Raw genomic sequence first — 18,649 nt, 5'->3', positions numbered from 1 at the left:
GCAAATGGCCCAGATGTACAGGATTGGCTTGAAGGGCTGGGCAGAGACCATCTGCAGTGCCACCCATGTAGCTGGGCACTGGCTGAGAATTAGCCAGACAGTCCCATTGTCCTGAAGGCTGCCATGTGGCTACCTTGGGCTTTAGAGCAGGCATTGTTCTTTCCTTATCTATCTACTATTAATGTTTAGAAACATTGAAAACATAAAATCACCATAATGAATAAGCTAGAAACAACTGCAATAGTCAAGAAAAAGCATTCTTTGTTTTTTTCCGCATGGTTTATTTCACAACTGTGGTTAGAGGGACAACTTTTCTGTTCCCAGCTAGTCCAGACCCAGTGGGATTGTTCTGAGGTGCAGAATTTGCATTGGCTCGGAAGCTGTGAGGCTAACTAGCTAGAGCCCAGGAAAACAACACACTTCAGTTACTGCTCTGGAAGCCTAGGGCAGGGGACCTAGGTAAGAGGGAAGGCCTAGATACGGAACAAGGGCCTCTGGTCTCTGAAAGTGGGTTACTCCATTCCTTCTTCTTTTTTGGAAATGGAACACTTTGCTCCTTTTCCTGTGAAGCCCTGTAGCTGCCCAGAGTATTTACATGCAGACTGATATTTTCCCCATTGGGTATTTGGTCCCCTTCTTTGGTGTTTTTCCTCCTGGTGAATGGCATCGCATCGGTATCTGTCCAGTTAGAGGGTGGGCCCCTGTGCCATGTTTAGTCTGCCTATTTCCACCCCCACCTCACCCCTGCCAATCCTGGGATGTCTGTGACCAATGTTTTTCTCCTACCTCATTCCCCTCTGGTAGTATCACCTAATTCTAGCACTCTGTTATCTAGGACCACTTAAGTAAGGGTAGCCTGAATTGACTTGAGAGAATTGAGCCGAGCTAAGAACGAGAGAGAGCTCCCTAAGAAAGGAGGCTTTGTATTTACACGATGCCCTTTCCCTGGCCCTCAGGCCTCTAACCTGCCTCATAGCACTACTCTTTCTGAGGGCAGTTAAAGTGCTGGCTGTAAACAGGACCTCCTTTCTTTCTCGGGCTTCTCGGGAAAGAGACTGATGGGGGGCCTCCTGTTACTGAGCAAGTGATTTGGAGTGGTTCTTGCATTGGAACCAGAAATTCCCCCCCAGTTGCATTGGACAACAGAGAGGGGTCCCTTTGATGACAGTACTGAAAGGCTAGGAGAATGAGGCAGTGGGATGAACTCTGCAGATTGGCAAAAGATGGAGCAGGAACGAGGGAAGGCCATCTGAGAAGGCTTGTAAGGGTCATACTTCTTAAACTGGGCTTAGACTGTTAACGCTGGTGTGGGAAGGACCTGGAGCAATTGCCTTTCCCTTTATGCTCTCTGTCTCTGATGTTGCTTTGGATGCCAGACGTTGACGTAAGTGTGCTTGATTCGCTGTCCTTCAGCAGTCAAGCAGGGCAGGTGTGAGAGAATCGATAAAGCAGAACCTGGAGATCCAAAGTCAAAATGACAGGATCTTTAAGGCATTTCAGGCACCTCTTTTGAGCCATTTAAGTTTTCCCCCTGATCTACCTTTGAACTTGAATAAGTGGCTTCTAAGCTTCCCATGGTGACCTGTATAACCTTCTGTAATCCTCAGCCCCTATCTGGCCAATGCCTTGAGTGGTTTAGTTTCTTCCCAAAAAAATGTCCTTCGTAGACTTCACAGAAGAATGGGTCTCCTTTTGAGAAAATGTGGGCTGGGCACAGCTGACTTCCCTTTATCACTAACATTGGCTTTACAAGTGAGTGTCCTGTCACAGACAGCTTGTGTTGAGTATTCTGGCTGGATGGGAGGATTCATTAGAAGTAGAAGGTCCAGCCCTTGTTCTCTGGAGCAGGAAGAAGAGTTGGAAGTAAAGAGGGGATGGGATTAACTGTTGCGGTCCGAGCTAAACCCTATTTGTACAGTTTGTCTTGGAATGAGTTGACTTCTGGCCACCTTGGAGAGAGAAAGTGGCCAAGTGTGTTTGATTCAGTTTTTTGGAAACACCTAGGACTTGGAAAGGACCTTGGCTCCTAAAAGATAGCCACCCAGTGTTTCGCCTCACCTGATACAGTTGTTACTCCTAGTCCCAAGGACAGACAGTTGGAGGGGTGAGTTCTTCGTGTTGAGCTTTAGAAGCTACTTCTCCTTGTCTTCAGTTAAGGAGGAAGACTTCTGAGCCTTAGGTTCCTGGAGAGTTGGCTCTGGGACTAAGCTGGTCCTCGGCCCAAGTTCTGAAGGTCCTTGGAGTTCTCTGACACCTTCCAGAGTAAAAGTACCGGCTGGCTTGCTCACTTTGGGGCAGGGGCTTTTGCCTTCTGGAAGGAAACCACCCAGAGGTCTGTGGACTAAAAGGCATGGTGGGTTCTCAGGGGCTATGGGGCAGAGTTTTTCTGTCTGAGTTTCCGTTAAAGCCAGGAGGCCAGATTCGTCAGATGGGGCTCCAGCTACCTCCCAAAGACATATATCGATGTCTGCCGTGGCCCCCTTTATTTTATTTCCTTCTGGATCTGTGACTTCCCACTGACATAGCTCTGCCATCCTGCTCCCCATACGGCTTGCTCTGTGGGGACTCACTTTGGGTTGGTCCGTGTCTGGAGCATCTGGCTGGGGGGAGAGCCCTTCTGACCTTGTGCCTTCCCAAGGACAGACCGTCTCTCGCTCTCTGTTGACTTTCACTTCTTCTGAGAAGTGTTCTCCAGTCCCTCCAGATCCTGCCTTTTGCAGGAACATCTCTCCTTGCCCTTGAGATTCTCTGTCCACCTCTTGTTCCAGTCCCCCTTTCTCTGCTGCTCCTTGACTCACCTCCCAAGGGCAGATTTCTGTTTTCTTATCAGAGGGAGCCTCTTCTGCTTCCCGTGGACACACTTCTGCTACTCTGGCCCCCACGCTGCCTGCCGCCTCGGAACTTTCTTTGCTTCTGTCAGAAGCTTGTGGGGCTGGTTGTGGAGACAGACCCCCACGATCTTGACTCTCGTGGGGACACACAGCCTCCTGTTTCCCATCTGCACTCCCTGAGTTTACCTGAACGGCCACAGCTTTGTGCTCTGGTTTTTCTGGGGCTTTCTCCTCCTCCTCTTGAGGCTCCCCTTCTCCATCCTGTCTTGACACCCCTTCCTCGGGGATTCTTCCAGTCACCTCCCAGGGACAGGTCTCCGCTTTGGCGCCGCTGTCAGATGCAGGAGCATCCACGGCAGGAGCATCCCACGGGCAGACCTCAGCAAGCCTGCCCCCAGCGCTGAGCGGTGTCTGAGCACCGGCTTTAGGTTGGTCAGGGCCGTGACTGTCTGGGTGGGAGAAAGAGCCCGCCGGGGCCATGCTCTCCTGTAGACAGACAGGTCGTAGCTCATTGCTTGCTTTTTCCCCATCTTCAGCTGTGACTTCTGCTTGTTCTGGGAAGGAGCCCATCTTTGGGTCTTGTGTCAGGTCCCCTTTCGGTGCTGCTTCCTCACTCACTTCCACGGAGTGCCCCGCTGCCGCTCTGCTACTCCCGCTGCTGGACAAGTCTGAGACCTCGGCCTGAGCAGAGGGTGTCCTCGAGTCCTTCTCCCAAGGACACATAGCTTCCTGCTCTTGACTCAGTTTTGTCTCCCATTTTGATATGTCTTCTCCCAGGGAGGTGAGTCTCCCCTTTTCTAGAGTCTTCTCCCTCTGCCCCATGGAATCAGTCCCCGTCTCTTGTTCCGATTCCTTCCCGGGGGCCCCTTCATCCACCTCCCAGGGACAGATCTTGGCTTTTTCACTGGTAGGCGCTCCCTCTGCTTCCCAGGGACACACCTCAGCTGGCCTGCACCCCACACGGTCCAATACCTGGAGCCCAGCTTTTGGTCTCTCGGTGCCCAGAGTGTCTGAATGCCGAGAGGAGTCCCCTGGATCCAAGCTCTCCCAGGGGCAGGCCACCTCCCGCTCCCAGGCCTGCCTCTCTGGCTTCTCTGGAGCAGTAACAGCTATCTCTCCAGGTCCAAAATCTGCAGAAGCCCTTCCTGTATCATTTGGAAATTGCCTAATGGCCTCAATTCCCAAAGCCCTTTTCTCCCCTGCTCCAGCACTCACCTCCCAGGGACAGATCTCTGCCTTCTCAGCCGGCAGGATTTCCTCTGCGTCCCAGGGACAGATCTCAGCAGTTTTGCTTCCCGTACTGCCTGACATCTGGAAAGTGGCTTTGGGTCTATCTGTGTCTCGAGGACCGGGTTGTGGGGAGAAGCTGCCAGGGTCCACCCTTTCCCAGGGACAGACTGCTTCCTGCTTTTGCACCTGTCCCCCAGGCTTTTCCCAAGCTGTGCTATCCTTGATTCCTGATGGCCCAGGCATCTTCTCCTTGTCCTTTTGAGATTCTCCTTTTGGTGCCTGTCCTGATGTCCAGTCCTCTGTCGTTCTTTCATTCACCTCCCAGGGACAGATTTCTGCCTTGGCAGGTGTTGCTGCCTTTGCCTCTGACCTGAGATCTTCCCGGGGACATACCTGCGCTGCTCTGCTTCCACCCTTGCTGAGGAGTTGGCCACCAGCTTTGGATGAGGAGTTTTCTAGACGTGGGCTGGAGTGCCCAGGGGTTGTGCTCTCCCAGGGACACACGGACTCCTGCCGTTGACTAAATTTCTGCGCTGCTTTCGCAGTTTGTTCCCACGTCTCTCCAAAGCTCCCTTTTCTGGAGGTTCTTCCCTTTTCCTGGAGAGATTCTCCACCTGTCCTCTGACTCATCATTTCCTTCCCTATTACCTCATCACCCAGCTCCCAGGGACAAACCTCTGCTTTCCCGATGGCAGGAGCATCTCCTGCCTCCCGTGGACACGCCTCAGTGACGCTGCTGCCCAAACTCCCCGAGCCCCCGGAGGTTCCCGGGGCCTGAGTAGAGGCTGCTGAGGGGCCCCGGAAATCTGTCCTTTCCCACGGACAGAGAGATGCCAACCCTTCACCCAGTTTCTGTTCTTCCAAGAAGATTGCCTTCTTGAGACTTTTCTGCTTTGCCTGGGGGAGCTTCTTTACTCCCTCCTGGGACGGTTTCTCACTCTCTCCTCCTTCACGTGCCTCCCAGGGACAGAGCTCTGCCTTGGTGATGTCAGGTGTACAAGCTCCTGGGCCAGCGGCTTCCCACGGTCGTGTCTCTGCCTCTCTAGGCTCCACGCTGCCCACCGTCCCAGACCTGCCCTTGGTGCTGCCAGAGTCCCGAGGGGCCGAGCGACGGGACAGACCCCCAGGATCGGCACTCTCCCAGGGACACACTGCCTCCTGTCCCCTGACCAGCCTCTCCGGCTTTTTCTGAGCAACGGCAACCACATCTTTGGGTTCTGACTTTTCCGAGCCTTTCCCCCTCTCGTCTTGGGAGGCATCTAGATCTTGCCTCAGGGCCTCCTCCTCAGGGCCTCCGCGTACCTCCCAGGGGCAGATTTCGGCCTTGTTGCTACTGTCAGGCTGACACGTTTCTGACTCGGGGACTTCCCAGGGGCATACATCTATCACCCTCTGGTCAGCACTGCCCAGGGGCTGGAGGCCAGCTTTGGGCCGTTCCCACCACCGCCCAGGGGCTTCTTTTGCTTGCTTCACATGTTTGTCCCGAACTGTGCCCCGCCTGACTCGCCTCAGTGTGGCAGGCCCTGTTTTACCTGCTCTCGCAACCTTCCCCTCCCCTAGACCCTGGGACGGCCTCCTGCCTCTGTCTTCTTGTTCCCGGCCGCCCTCCTGGTGACAGACTTGGAGCATTCTGCTTGTGTGAGCGTTCTGCTGGTTCTGGAAGGACTCCTCGTCATCACAGGGGGCAAGCGCGGCCTGCTTACTCACCGCCTTGGGGCGGCCTGGCCTGGGAGATCTGGGACACGCCCCCACACCCTCTCCCAAAGCTCGGCCCTTCTCTTCCTTGCCAGGACTCCCTTTCCCGCCCTCCTCTCTGTATGTGCTCCGAGAACGGGTCAGAGCTTTGATAGCCAGTCCCAGACTACGCATGGAACCCTGCTGAACAGGGGTCTTGAGGCTGTGGGATTTAGAGAAGAACTTAGGCCTGTCCTCATCCTCATCAGCTTCCCCCTGGAGACACCTGTCCTCCGTGTCCATCCCACTCTCCCCAGCCCCCCTCTTCTCTACTGCTACAGACAGGGCCCTCCAGAGCCTGGCCCGACCTGAGGCGGGAGAGCGGTTGCCCCGCTCTGGCCCCGAGGGGCCTTCCTGAGCCACAGTTTCCTTCTTCGATGGCAGCTCTGCATTCTCCCAGGGGCAGATGTAGGTGAGTAGGCTGGGGCTTTGTGGGGCTACTGGGATGGGTGCCAGGGCAGGGGCGGGAGCTGGCAGCAGAGCCAGAGAGAAGCTGGAGGTGGGAGTCCGCATCCCCGGCTCCCCCAGGCCCACCCCACACGTGGCCATGATGGGTGTGGAGATCTGGTGCTGGACGGGCGGGTGGGGCAGCCTTCTCACGGCCTCCTCGTGCAGCTTTCTGGAGGCGTGGTAGCTGTCCACGCTGCTCCTCTTGGCCGGGGAAGGTGGGGCCGACAGGGGAGTCGCTCGGGCTCGCTCCAGCCTCCAGGCCGAGGGCCTCCGCGCCGGGCTGGCCAGGGCGGCCTCTGCCTTCCTTCTCTCCTCCCGCTCCCTCGCCCGCTGGTAGGTCTCCTCCAGGCAGGCCTGGCTGGCCTCGAGCAGGGCCTTTTCCCTGGAGCCAGCCACGACGCTCAGCGACTTGTGCAGCGAGGCGGGCCGGACGCAGGGCAGCCGCTCTCCCACCGTCAGATTGTGGGCGCTGGCCGACCTGAAGCTCAGCGCGGGCGGCCCTGCCGCCGACTCGCGCCTCTCGGATTGCGGGCCCTTCCTGGCCAGCTTCCTCCTCAGCAGCGAGTCGTGCAGAGGCGGGTACTGCTCCCCGCGGGGAGCGCGGTCCTGCTCGCAGGTGCTGCGGGACTTGCGCAGAGCCGGCGGCGCGGCGGGCTCCCGGAGGCTGGCGCTGGGCAGCCTGGCGCTGAGCAGCCGGCGGCGGGAGGAGCCCCCGGGCAGGCTGCCGCGGGCCGGGGAGCCCGAGTCCCGGGAGTGCTGGCGGGTCAGGGCCTCGGGGAACTCGGCCAGGTACCTCATGAAGGAGCGGCCCAGGCCCTGGCGCCAGCTGCCTCGCTTCTTGCGCAGGTGCGGGTTGTTAGCGGCCATTTCCTTGGTCTTGTGGACCTCGAGCTGGGCGTAGAGCTTCTTCAGCTCGTCCTGGGGGCGGGGGGACCCGGGGGGCGGAGCTGGCGGTGAGGACCAAGCTCTCCACCCCCGGGGGGCGCTGCTCCGCCCCCCGGCCCTTGCTCAGACCACTTCCTCGGGGGGATCTCTCGCCCACCAAGCTGTGTCCCGTCCCAGCTTTTAAAACTCAGAATTCACCTCTCCGTCCTGCGGGGCCAACAACCTAGTTCCCGAGCCCGACCCGCTCAGCTCCGAGGCCTCAGCGCACCACTGACTTCTCTGGGCGCTGTGGTCCGGTGGGGAGCCTCCAGCTTGGGGGACGGGAAACCTGGGTTTGAGGCTGCTGTGACCCATCATGCGCCTCCAGGCTATTTCTAGCCCTCTCTGAGCCTCTGCTTCAATAAAGTAAGGAAAACTGGCCGCCTAGTGTTCACTTCCTGAAGAGGATTATGTGAGATTGGTGGCGGGACCAGTGGGCGGGAAAACTGCCATATTCAGGTGTAAGTGACGGAATGGGGCTTTGAAAGTCTTTTGTACTTTGGATCTCTCCCCGCAGCCAGCAGAGGGGAGGTACATGGGCCGCTGCTCCCCATGCTAGAGGGTCAAGGATGGTGTCTCTGTGGCAGCGTGCCTCCACTCTTTGGCCTGCCTGCTGGAGTCGGTTCTCAGTTCAGCCTATCCCCAGGGGGCCGGCGGCTGGGCAGGCAGTGCTCAGAGGATGAGGAGGATACGGGGGAAAGAGAGGCAAAGGCAGTTGAGACAAGGAAGGAATTGGGGAATGTAAACAAGTCAGGTGTGGAGGGGGCCCCAGGAGAGGTGGAGGGATGGACAACATGGCTTCCTGGGACTGTTCCCACATGCAGGTTCTATAAGACAATGGGCTTTACTGGCAGGTCTCTTTATTTCCTACCCTCTGAGCCTCTCATTAGGGTTTCTGTGACTATAATGATATTCTTAAGCAGAAAAATAAGGTAAGGATGCTCTCCTGATGTAAGACTCAGGAAGAACGTCCTTTCTCTAACACTGCTGGGTCCAGGGAAAGGGGATCCCGGTGTGGAAATCCCTGGTAGCCACTCACTGCCTGAATTACCCAGCCCCGGTGGCCCTAGGTCACTAACTGCCTGGTGTGTTGGGGACTGAGGGGTTTCTTAGGCTGCCCCTCACGGTGGCCCTGCTGAGTGGGAGTGGAGGACACAGGGGACACAGGGGATTTCAACTCCACTCATGGTTCTGCTTCTACCTTGCCAAGTGGGCCTCAGGAATCTGGGTTCTGGGGTTTTGCAGCGGGGGGGCGTCTATCCACTGTGTGGCCTCCTTTGAGTAGAGCCAGGGGAAGCAGCTTAGGGCAATGGCGGAGAAGAGAGGGAGGTGGGTCTTAGAGGAAAAGCTATGGGGAGGAGAGGGGACCTGCAGTGGCACACAGCCCGGGTGGCAGGGCCGCTGTGCCCCCTGCCCAGCCCCTAAGTAGCATCAAGAGGAGGCGGGGAGGGCAGCACCTACCCGAATGTCTCCAGGGTCCAGGCTGTGCTCGCTCCAGGCTGAGGCGATGCTGCTGTTCAGGTAGGAGCCTGAGCGCTGCAGGTCCAGCTCGTCCTCGTACACCTCATCCAAGATCTCCTCTCGGGGAGGAGCCCCCGGCTTCCGGAACTGGCCATGGTGGTGGGCATGATCGGGAAAAAGACTCACCTTGGCTCCCTGCCCCGTGGCATATGTATTTACTCCGTAAACCTTCACCCCCTCTCTGATGTGGAATTCTGGGGGTCCAAGGAGTATTGGTCCCTCTCCTTCCTGACTTTCTCTAGCTCAGAGACCAGGGGTCTCAATGCCCTGGCCCCACAATTCCTAGCCATGTCCTTCAGCTCCCCCCCACCACCTATCTTTCTGTAACTGCTTCTGAGTTGAGTTTCAGAGTCTGCCAACCTTCCAATTGTATTACAAGGACTCCCTTCAGTTCTAGCTCTTTTTTTTTTTAAACTCCAAGTGTTTTATTTATTTATTTTTAATTATTTATTGATTTACTTATTGGCTGTGTTGGGTCTTCATTGCTATGTGTGGGCTTTCTCTAGTTGCGGAGAGCGGGTGCTACTCTTCGTTGTGGTGCGCGGGCTTCTCAGAGCTCAGTCTCAGTAGTTGTGGCACATGGGCTTAGTTGTTCGGCGGCATGTGGGATCCTCCAGGACCAGGGCTCAAACCCGTGTCCCCTGCCTTGGCAGGCGGGTTCTTAACCACTGCGCCACCAGGGAAGTCCCGGCTCTAGCTCTTATTTCCCTTGCCCAGGGATTGGAGACGGAGATTCCTTCCGTGACTCCTAAGTGGGCTCCTTGCTTAGGGCCCAGATCCCTCAGGGCCCAGGGTGTCATTCTCACCCTGGCCTGGAGAGGGTGCTATGGGCACAGCAGCTCCACAGTGCCCCTGGTACAAAGGGGCTGCGTCTCCCCTCACATCGAGGCCAGCGGAAGACCTCACCTTAGGGATGAAGATCAGAGCCAGTGTGGCGGTGACTGTGCTGTGGGTGTGAAAGAAGAAGAGGAGGAGCGTCCAGTCTGGGTGCAGGGAGGGAACCAGTACAAACCTGAGGGTGAGGTGGGAAGGGGACGGTTAGCTACAGGTGGGAGTGGCCTCCTTCCTCTCAGCTGTTTCAGTGGCTGTCCTCCCCAGCCCCCGCCCTGATCTCCTGGAGGTGCTCCGTGCAGTGAGGAGGGCACTCTTCCTTCTTCCTGCCCTCCCACCTCAGGGCTCACGTTAATCTCCACCTCTGAGAAGCCCTCCCAGACGACTCCAGCTTGCCTTCTCTGGCTGCTTATAGCACTTAACTCTGTTATGGACCACCCTGTGGGTTGGTTCTACCTTCACCACAGGGCCAGGTCCTTGTGGACACTCATAGCAGGCCCGCTGCAAGGACAGTTGGGGTGTGCGGGGGAAGAAGGCAGGGAGAGTGGAGCCTGTATGTGGAGGAGAGTCGGGGTGGGGCGTGTGGAATGGGAGAGGAGTTAGGAGTGGAGCGTGCTTCCTCTTCTCGGGTGTTGGGTGAGACATGGGTTACAGGAAGGGTATCTGTGGGGTAGGGAGAGAGCTACAGGTGGGGGCCCTCCTCACCTTGCTGAGGCGTGGTAGGTGTTGCAAGGAGGGCTGTGGGATGGGGGTCCCCCCACCTGGGAGAGGTGAGGAGTGTTATTAGGGTGGGAGCCGTGGTGGGTAGGAGGGCCCGTCCTCACCTGGCTGCGTGGAAGGCAGCAGAAAGCAGCAGCTCATTGTGCAGGGCGATGCCCATGTACCGCGGCTCGTGCAAGGCTGAGGGAACAGCCCGGGTGGCGTAGCAGAGGAAGCTGCCCCAGCACAGGAGCAGCATCTCGGCTGCGGGGAAATAAGGAGAGCCGGGTACCACCTCAGCAGCCATGCCCCCCTCTCTCTGTAGGCCGTGCTGGGGGGACCCCGGTCCAGGGGTCCAGGTACAAGGCAGGAGGACCCCTGGAGGTACAGGGAGGGGGACCAGAGTGAGGCTGGGCTCAGTGGAAGCAGCTCACCCACAACCATGATGTAGTCCCAGCGGTCGTGGTGGCAGACGTAGAAGTGGCGGCCTGCGTGGGTGTGGCCTCGCGCCAGCAGGGCCGTGCGCTCACTGCCTTGCTCCAGGACCCCCGCTGTCCATACAGCCAGGAAGCCCAGCACCAGCAGCAGAAGCAGCCCCAGACGCTGCAGCAGCCGCCCGCTGCTCAGGTGGGGGCCCCGCTGGGCCGTTCGAGACAGAAACAGCTGGAGCACTCTACGAGGGTTAGAGTGTGGCTGGTGGATGCAGGGAGGGGAGATGCCCCTGGCCATTGCCTCCCGTCCCGCCGCACATCCCTGTCCTCCCCTCCCTTCCATGGTTCACCGCCTCGTCTTACCCCCAAACGATTTACATGGCGGGGAGGGCCATAGTGATGGGAGCAGGCCTCGGGGGCACAGAGGGGTGGAGCTGGTAGGGGTCTGGCTGTGAAGAACTTCATTCCATAAATGAGCTGGGGTAGCCTGGAGTGAGCAGCGTGAGAGCAAGCTCTGCCCCAGACCCTACCTGTAAAGCTTGAGTATAATAGTGCCGTAGACAGTGGCAAACCCCAGCAGCCGGACCCAGCGGAGGGCGATGCAGCGGAATACACTGGGCTTGAAGTACAGGATGAACACCTGGTGGGGAGGGGGCAAAAACAGTTGCTCTCCACTGCACTTCCACCGTGTGCCAGCCTATGCCAAACACACGGCTGATCCTCCTAACCGCCTCTTCATAGAGGCATCATCACCTCCATTCTGCAAAGGAGTAGCTTTGTTATGAGAGGTTAGGTAACTTGTCCTAAGTCACACAGCAGGTCATAGAGCTCCTTTTGAGCCTGGCTGTTTGGTTCCAGAGCTTACTAGACCAGCCTGTCATTTGTGGGTATGAGTTGGAGGATTTTGAGGTCTCTGAATCCCCCCAACCGGACAGAGAGGAAGGATTCTGGGGCTTGGAGGGTACCAGGTTGGGACTATGGGGGATCCTGGGAGGTGGGGTCAGCCTCTGGCCACAGACTCACGGGGAAGTACAGCAGCAGGGATCCAAACAGGATGGTTTCCAGCAGCACCACCCCAGAGGCCCGGATGCTCTGTGGACCCGGGAAAGAGAGAGGTATGTAAGCGGGGCAGCGAGAGGACGGAGCCTGGAGGACGGTACGGGAGGCTCTCAGGCCTGTTTGAGGGGTCGCCCCACGGCCCTGGGCTAGAGCTTCTCCCTGTAACGTTAGCTCTGCCCTCTCCATCCACAGCCACTCTCACCACAGGCTCTTAGCTCCCCTGGCACTAAGCCTGGCTGAGGCAAAGGTTTCATGTAGCTCCTGCCACCCCAGGCCCATGCCCCTCCCAGTCCCAGCCTGGGCCTTGCTGCAGACCTGGGCTAGAATCAGAGGTTGCTGGAGCTAGAGGGGATCTCAGGCTTTCCTCCAAGCTTTGGGTCAGACTGCCTCCTTGTCTAGAAACTCGCCTCTCTGTCAGTTGACCGTCAACGTTGGCTCAAATGTCACGTTCTCCGGAAAGTCTTCCCACGCCATCTCAGGCAGGGTGACTGGGTCCCCTCTCTGAGCTGCCACAGCAACTGACACCTCTATCCTGGCCCCTGTTCTGCTGTGCGGTCATTTTATTTACATGTCTGAGGGGCCAGATCATTTCCCCCAGTGCCTACACCGTGCTTTGAATCAAGTCCAATGCCTTCATTGAGCAGGTGAGGAAACAGGTCTAGGGGGGTGAGGTCACTTGCCTCATGTCACATAGTGAGTTAGATTAAGAATCAGGGCCAGAACCCATTTCTCTCAAGTTCTAGTCTGAGGTAGTCCTGGTCTCCGGTTGATGCTAGAGACTCAGGATGGGTAGGACTCGTGTGTAGAAGAGAGATGTGGGGCCTTCCTTGCCTTGCTCTGGCGGCGGCGATAGGAGACCAGCATACTCAGGAAGACGGCCAGCATGCAGCACGCCTGAGAGACCAGCACCACTGCCCGCAGCGTGGGGGCTTCCTCCACCAGGCACGGCGTGGCATCCAGGCAGCTGGAGCAGCCCTCAGCACACGGTTGGCACCGCAGCAGCCTCCCGGAGCTGCCTTGAGGGGACCCGAATTGCCCGGTAGGCTGGGCAGCACCCTCCTCTGAGCCTATAAAGAACAGGATGTGTGCAGGGAGAGGGGCATGGCTGGGACAACCTGAGACCCCAGCCTTCTCTCCCAATGGTCACCACAGCTCTCTCCCTGCCCTCTTACGGTCTGTGGCCCCTGGGGTAGCGTCAGGATGGGTAGGAATGAAGACGTGGGTACTTTCAGGGGAAGGCAGGGTAACAGGGAGAGGTGATGCCAGGCTAGGACTCACTGCGAGGTCAGCTTGCATCAGACTGGCATGTTGTAAGCTCGTTCTCGGAAGGAACAGACACCCCCAAATTGGACCCTGCCTGCCTCTCCTGCTTCTCTCGACATTCTTCCCTTGCTCCATGAGTTTCCTCCCAGTGCCTCACCCCGACCTGCCTTTCTTCCCCGGATGCCCCGCTCCAATCAGCCCAGCCTGTAAAACACCTCCCTGGCCCTCCTCACAGTTACATACCCCCGGAGCTGCTTGCCCCATAGAAGCCGGGTCGGCAGCGGCAGAGGTAGTGGCCAAGGACAAAGCCCTGACTCTCCAGGGGGACACACTGTGGGGATGACAAACGCAATCGGTATTTATATGAGGCTTTCCCTCCTGGGAAGAGACGGAGGGTGCATCTACCTTCCTATCCACGGCCCCTGGGTCTACACCGGGGAGCCCCACCAGAAAGCCACCCCAGCCCTTGGGAAGCCTTCCATCCCTGGATACCCTAGTCTGCCCCCACCATTGCCTCTCTTCTCAAAGAGACCTCCAAGCAAAGAGTATGGAGATGGATCACGCCTTTATTCAGACTGGCCCTGACGGGAGCCTCCCAGGTCCCATTTCCCAGTGCCCAGCTGATGCTAGAGCAAGGTGCTGGGGAGGTGGAAGCAGGGAGAAATCTGAGCTCAACCACACTTGTGTGCCTGCATCCTTTTTCCAGGGTCCCCATCAGCCTCCCTCTTTGGCACACAGGTGGGTTGAAAAGGCCCCCATGGAGGAGCAGCTTCCTCCATCAGGGCCATCTGGCTTTGGCGCAGGACTGCTCTCCCCAGCCCTAATGCCAGGCTAATGCCAGGCTGGTGGGATGCCAAGGCCAGCTCTTTATTCCACCTCCCCCCATGGGTGTTTGCCCAGCAGGGGACAGAGAAGACCTCGGAGCCTGGCAGGGAAGGTGAGCCCGTGGATGAGGTCCGATCTACTGTAGGGAGTGGCTGGGAACAGACAGCGGTGGGGCAAAGGACGGGAGAGTACACATCCAGCCCCTAGAAGGTGCTTCTGAAATCATGGCCCAGCCTCCCCTCTTACTCACACCACCGGAAAAGGTTCTGTTCCTGCCACAGACAAATGCATACCCAGAGGCACGAATGTGGCTGGGTTTAAAAGTGCACTGGACAGGGCTTCCCTGGTGGCGCAGTGGTTGAGAGTCCGCCTGCCGATGCGGGGGACACGGGTTCGTGCCCCGGTCTGGGAGGATCCCGCGTGCCGCGGAGCGGCTGGGCCCGTGGGCCGTGGCCGCTGGGCCTGCGCGTCCGGGGCCTGTGCTCCGCAATGGGAGAGGCCACAGCGGTGAGAGGCCCGCGTACCGCAAAAAAAAAAAAAAAAAAAAAAAAGTGCACTGGACAGTGGGAGCCCTTATCCATCCCTGGACTGATAGCTCCAAACACATGAGCCCTGAAGAGCAACAGATGCCCAAACCCACCACACCTCCCAGCAGGCTGCAGGGCTCCCCTTGGCTTTGGTTCGGCTCAGGAACAAGCATGCAGTCAGTGTAACTGTGGAGTGGATTAGTTCACTGACCTGCCAGTTTCCCAGTACTGGGCTTGCAGGATTACCAACCATTGCTTTCCATTATCCAGATTCTCCTGCATCCACGGCTTTGATTTTGCCAGCATCTCGCCTGGGTTCCACCACCTTGACCAGTCCCAGAGCTCTTCAAGTTCCTTCTCTGGTTAGTCTCCTCCTACACCCCAGCCAGCAATTCTACTGATTTCAACAAACACCCAACAGAGCATCCTTTGTGGGTCAGAAAGAGCCCAGAGCTCTGTTGACATGGAGAATGTGATTCAGGAGAAGGAAAGGGGACAATTAATAGAGGCTCAGGAGGCGGTCCTGGGAAGGGATCCTGGAGCACCTAGTACCCGAAGGGAGAGCAGACAGGGAAGCACGCTGAGAATGCAAAGGAATGAAGGTGGCTGTCTCGGGTGGGGGATGGGGCTGGGCTGTATGTGTCCTCACTCTCAAAAAGCCTGGTATCTCATCTCTATCTATCTTATCAGTAGGGACTTCCCTGAAGCCCGGAGAGGGTGGTGTGCCTTTGTCAGCTGCTCCTGATGGCAGTGATGGGAAAGGGGAGGGAGGCAGGACACCAGCACCCCCGCCCTCTGTATCCTTACCTGGGTGCTGTTGAGATCACACAGGTGTGTGTTAGAGTACCAGCCTGGGCCGCTGGCACACTGGTTGATGTCCACGCTCTGAAGATCTACGTCCATCTGCACCTGCCCCCTAGGGCAGTGAATTGGCAGTTAGGGGTACAGTCAACGATGCCAAGGCAGACATGTGTCCTTGGACCCCAGACTATGAGGCAATGCAAGCTCTACGAACTTTAGCACAGTGGCTGCAGTGTGCCAGGAGAGAGGGCACACACGCACGCACGCCATTTCTCCAGTGCTATTAACCCTCGCTGTCTCTGCAGCAACAATCCTCCTCCCCCTAGGTTTTTCCCTGCCCCCACCCCCCTTCCCTCAGGTTTTCAACATCCTAGCATTTCTTGATTTCTATCACTGGGAAAGGGAGGGGGCGAGACATACAGGAGCTGCGGCTCTGATGATCTGTCTGAAAGGGATATTCACACTTCCCCACTGCATGTATATACACACTCACACACTCACACACACACACACACACACACACACACACGCAAAGCGCAGCTATTAACCACCCCCTCACTTTGCCCAAACCAGGTCTGAATTGATCACAGCAAAGGAGATATGGAATAGAGGGGCCCGGAGTCAGAGCTGCCTGGCCCAAGGGCTCTCAACCCCTGGTCTGGGCTGAATGGGGAGAGAGCTGGCAAGGAGCCAGGCTGCCTGTGGCCAGGAGAGGAACTCTGCCCGGGACCATGAATGGGGACACAGAGCTGGGAAAACAACGTTGATGGTTGACTGCCTTGCGGTACACTATCCATCTGCTCCCTCCTTCCCGTCATGGCTCCCAATCACCTCTTTACTCCAGCTGAGGGAGGAAGTCAGTTATTTGAGGAGTATCGTAGGCTACTGGGGTCAGGACTTGATATAAGAGTATAGCCATTGGGAGTGACCCTGGGGATCTGGCCAACTCCTGGGCAGAAGAGGCAATGGTGCCAAGCCTCCCCCCAAGTGCTTTCCTTCCTTTGCAGAAGCCTCCTTTTACAGTTCTAGACTGCTAGGGAGCAGCGAATTTCACTCCCGAAGCGCCCATCTGACTCCTCTGAGAAGCCAGTCCATGGATTGTCACTGTCTCCCGCACCAAGCCCTCTCCTGCCTTGTACCCACTACTCAGACCTGGAGGCCAGGACCTATGCCCAGCTATGTCCACACATGTGTACACACACACGTGTATACCTACTTGTAAATGGAGTGATTTATATGTAGTACATACACACACTTGTATATGTTAACACACAGTTACAGAGTCCCAGGGTCAACTGCAGATATACACAGCTGAATGCAAATACACACATCTGTGTCCCCCATACATGTGCATACCAAATGGCCTATGCACAGCTGGCTGGACTTGGGCCCCCCACCCCACAAATACACAATAGCATCAAACCCTGCACAAAAACCACTTACCTGATTTCCGGGCTGAGGTCTGGCTTGAGTCCATAGAAGGCCGCTGAGAGTGTGATAAGCCAGCCCGGACGGAGCCGGCCCTCCTGGCATTCCAGGAAGGGAGGAGACAGCCTGACGTGCTGCAAATCCCCCACATATCCATCCCCCTGTGGCCACTTGGGGCTGCCAAGGCTCCCTAGGTCGTTGATCAGCACCCGCTTCTGCAGGTCAGGGGTGTCCAGGGCTCCGGTTGGGTTCTCCTTCTGCACCCTGCTCCCTGACAAGTCCTGAAGGATGGTCTCCTCCCCCATCCGGGTGGCCTGCAGGGCCAGCTGCAGGTGGCTGGCCCCCAGTGGAGGGTTAAAGGTCAGCAAAGCCCGGTATGCCCTCGGGTCCCCCTCGGCCACGCTGCGGACCAGTGCCTGGTACCACTCCACATCCTCCTCCACACTGGACTCCCGGATGTCGTTGGCTTGTAGCAGCATGTTGAGGAAATTGGCAGCCTGCGTAATGGTGCCCGCTGCCCTCCATAGGACTGGGGGGAGCCCTGGTCTGGCTCCTGCCCCATGGGCTTCATAGCGCTCACTGCAATTAGCCCCTGACAGCTGTTGGGCATCTCCAGAGTAGAGAAAAGCCAGGGCTGCCTCAGCCCCCTCCGGGGGCACCCACATGGGTACAGATCCTGGCTTGACTTGGGAGGACAGCGCGGGCAGAGAGCGGAGGAGCCTCGGACCCCCCAGAGTCCAGCCACAGAGGAAAGAGCAGCCCAGCAGCCCCCACACAGGAGGAGGCATGACCACTGCCCTGGTGCCCATCCTTGGGGCAGCTCTCAGGGACCCTGGGGTCCAGGCTGCCCGGGGTATTGGAGATCCCAGGCAGAGGCTGGTCGCAGTCTGGGGCTGCCTGCTTGCACGCCTCCGATCCTTGCCTTCTCTCTTCCTCTCTTCCTCTCTCTCATGCTCACGCTGTCTTGCTTGTTTTTTCTTCTCTTTAACGTCATCAGCTGGCTTCTGGACGTAGGCATGAGGGCTCTGTTCCCTGCTCTCTCAGTGTGGCCCCCCCATCACAAACCCTTTTAATCCTGGCACACCACTCTTCCCTCCCCCTCTTATCCAATATCTAGGCTCCCTCCCCTCACTCCCCACCCTACATCTGCTCCAGGGAGAGATAGAAGGGACCAGCCGTTCTCTCTCTTCCTCCCTCCCCCCCTCTGCCCTTTGCTCCATTAGGAGAGATGGGCAAATCCGGGATGGGCGCCATAGCAACGGCAGATGAGCCCGTGCCCCTCTCTCCACCCCTCTGCGCCACTCAGCCTCCTGGCAGCAATTTCGACGGCCATGATAAAGGGCCAAGCTGCAGCTCCTGGCAATCTGCTCTAGCTGCCTGTACCCCCTGCTGCTGAGCTGGAATTTGAGATTGGGGTTGGCGAGGGGTGGACAAGAGAGCCCAATAAGTATAGGGTTTTTTAAATATTTATTTATTTATCTGGCTGCACCAGCTCTTAGCTGCAGCATGTGGGGTCAGATTCCCTGACCAGGGATTGAACCCAGGACCCCTGCATGGGGAGTGCAGAGTCTTAACCACTGGACCACCAGGGAAGTCCCAAGAGAGCCCAATAGAACCATAATTGATATTTGTACAGATGGTGGCATTTTTCAAAGTGTTTTTCACATGCGTTATCTCAATGACTCTTCCCCAACCCACCTATGCTGAATATTCTTATCCCCACTTCACAGATGCAGACAGTGAGGCTCAGAGACTCACCCAAGATCACACAGCTGCTTCATCTGAGTCGAGACTCAAACCCAGAGCTCTGATTCTCCTACACTGCCCCATCAAACCCCCACCATCACCCTATTATTCATCCTTAGAGACCGCAAGAAGACCTAACTATAGCCCGGAGAGGTGAAGGGACTTCCCTAGGACCACACTGTTGCTCTTGACAGAGCAGGAGCCTCCACCAAGTCTCCACCTCCCCAGCCAGGGAAGCCCGCCTTCTCCTGCATCACAGAGTTAGCCACTGCCCGGGGAGTAAGGGGGTCATGGTGGGGAGGGGGGAAGAGAATGAACAGTTTTGCTTCTGCTTCTTGAACCTTCATTT

The 18,649-nt window shown here is 57.3% G+C and overlaps 1 protein-coding gene across 3 annotated transcripts; it reads right to left on the bottom strand.

The window, feature by feature from the left end:
- Positions 1–186: 186 nt before the first annotated feature.
- GPR179 (G protein-coupled receptor 179) lies at positions 187–17,571 on the bottom strand. 3 transcript variants are annotated; one of them, XM_081218155.1, is made up of 11 exons: positions 16,570–17,571; positions 15,133–15,241; positions 13,217–13,304; positions 12,542–12,777; positions 11,675–11,743; positions 11,182–11,291; positions 10,655–10,893; positions 10,346–10,484; positions 9,597–9,702; positions 8,631–8,777; positions 187–7,163 (listed from the first exon to the last, which is right to left on the bottom strand). In XM_081218155.1, exons 1-11 carry the CDS (start codon positions 17,361–17,363, stop codon positions 2,133–2,135), a joined length of 7,068 nt encoding a protein of 2,355 aa, XP_081074281.1. In that variant the 5' UTR covers positions 17,364–17,571; the 3' UTR covers positions 187–2,132. The 3 variants fall into 3 exon arrangements, with proteins under 3 accessions (XP_081074281.1, XP_081074282.1, XP_081074283.1); XM_081218156.1 differs by lacking the exons at positions 15,133–15,241; positions 16,570–17,571 and adding an exon at positions 14,537–14,685; XM_081218157.1 differs by lacking the exons at positions 15,133–15,241; positions 16,570–17,571 and adding an exon at positions 14,576–14,685.
- Between the last annotated feature and the right edge of the window lie 1,078 nt (positions 17,572–18,649).

This window comes from Mesoplodon bidens (assembly GCF_964165515.1).
Source record: "Mesoplodon bidens genome assembly, chromosome: 19".
Lineage (NCBI taxonomy): Eukaryota > Metazoa > Chordata > Mammalia > Artiodactyla > Ziphiidae > Mesoplodon > Mesoplodon bidens.
This window is presented reverse-complemented; position numbering and strand designations above follow the sequence as displayed.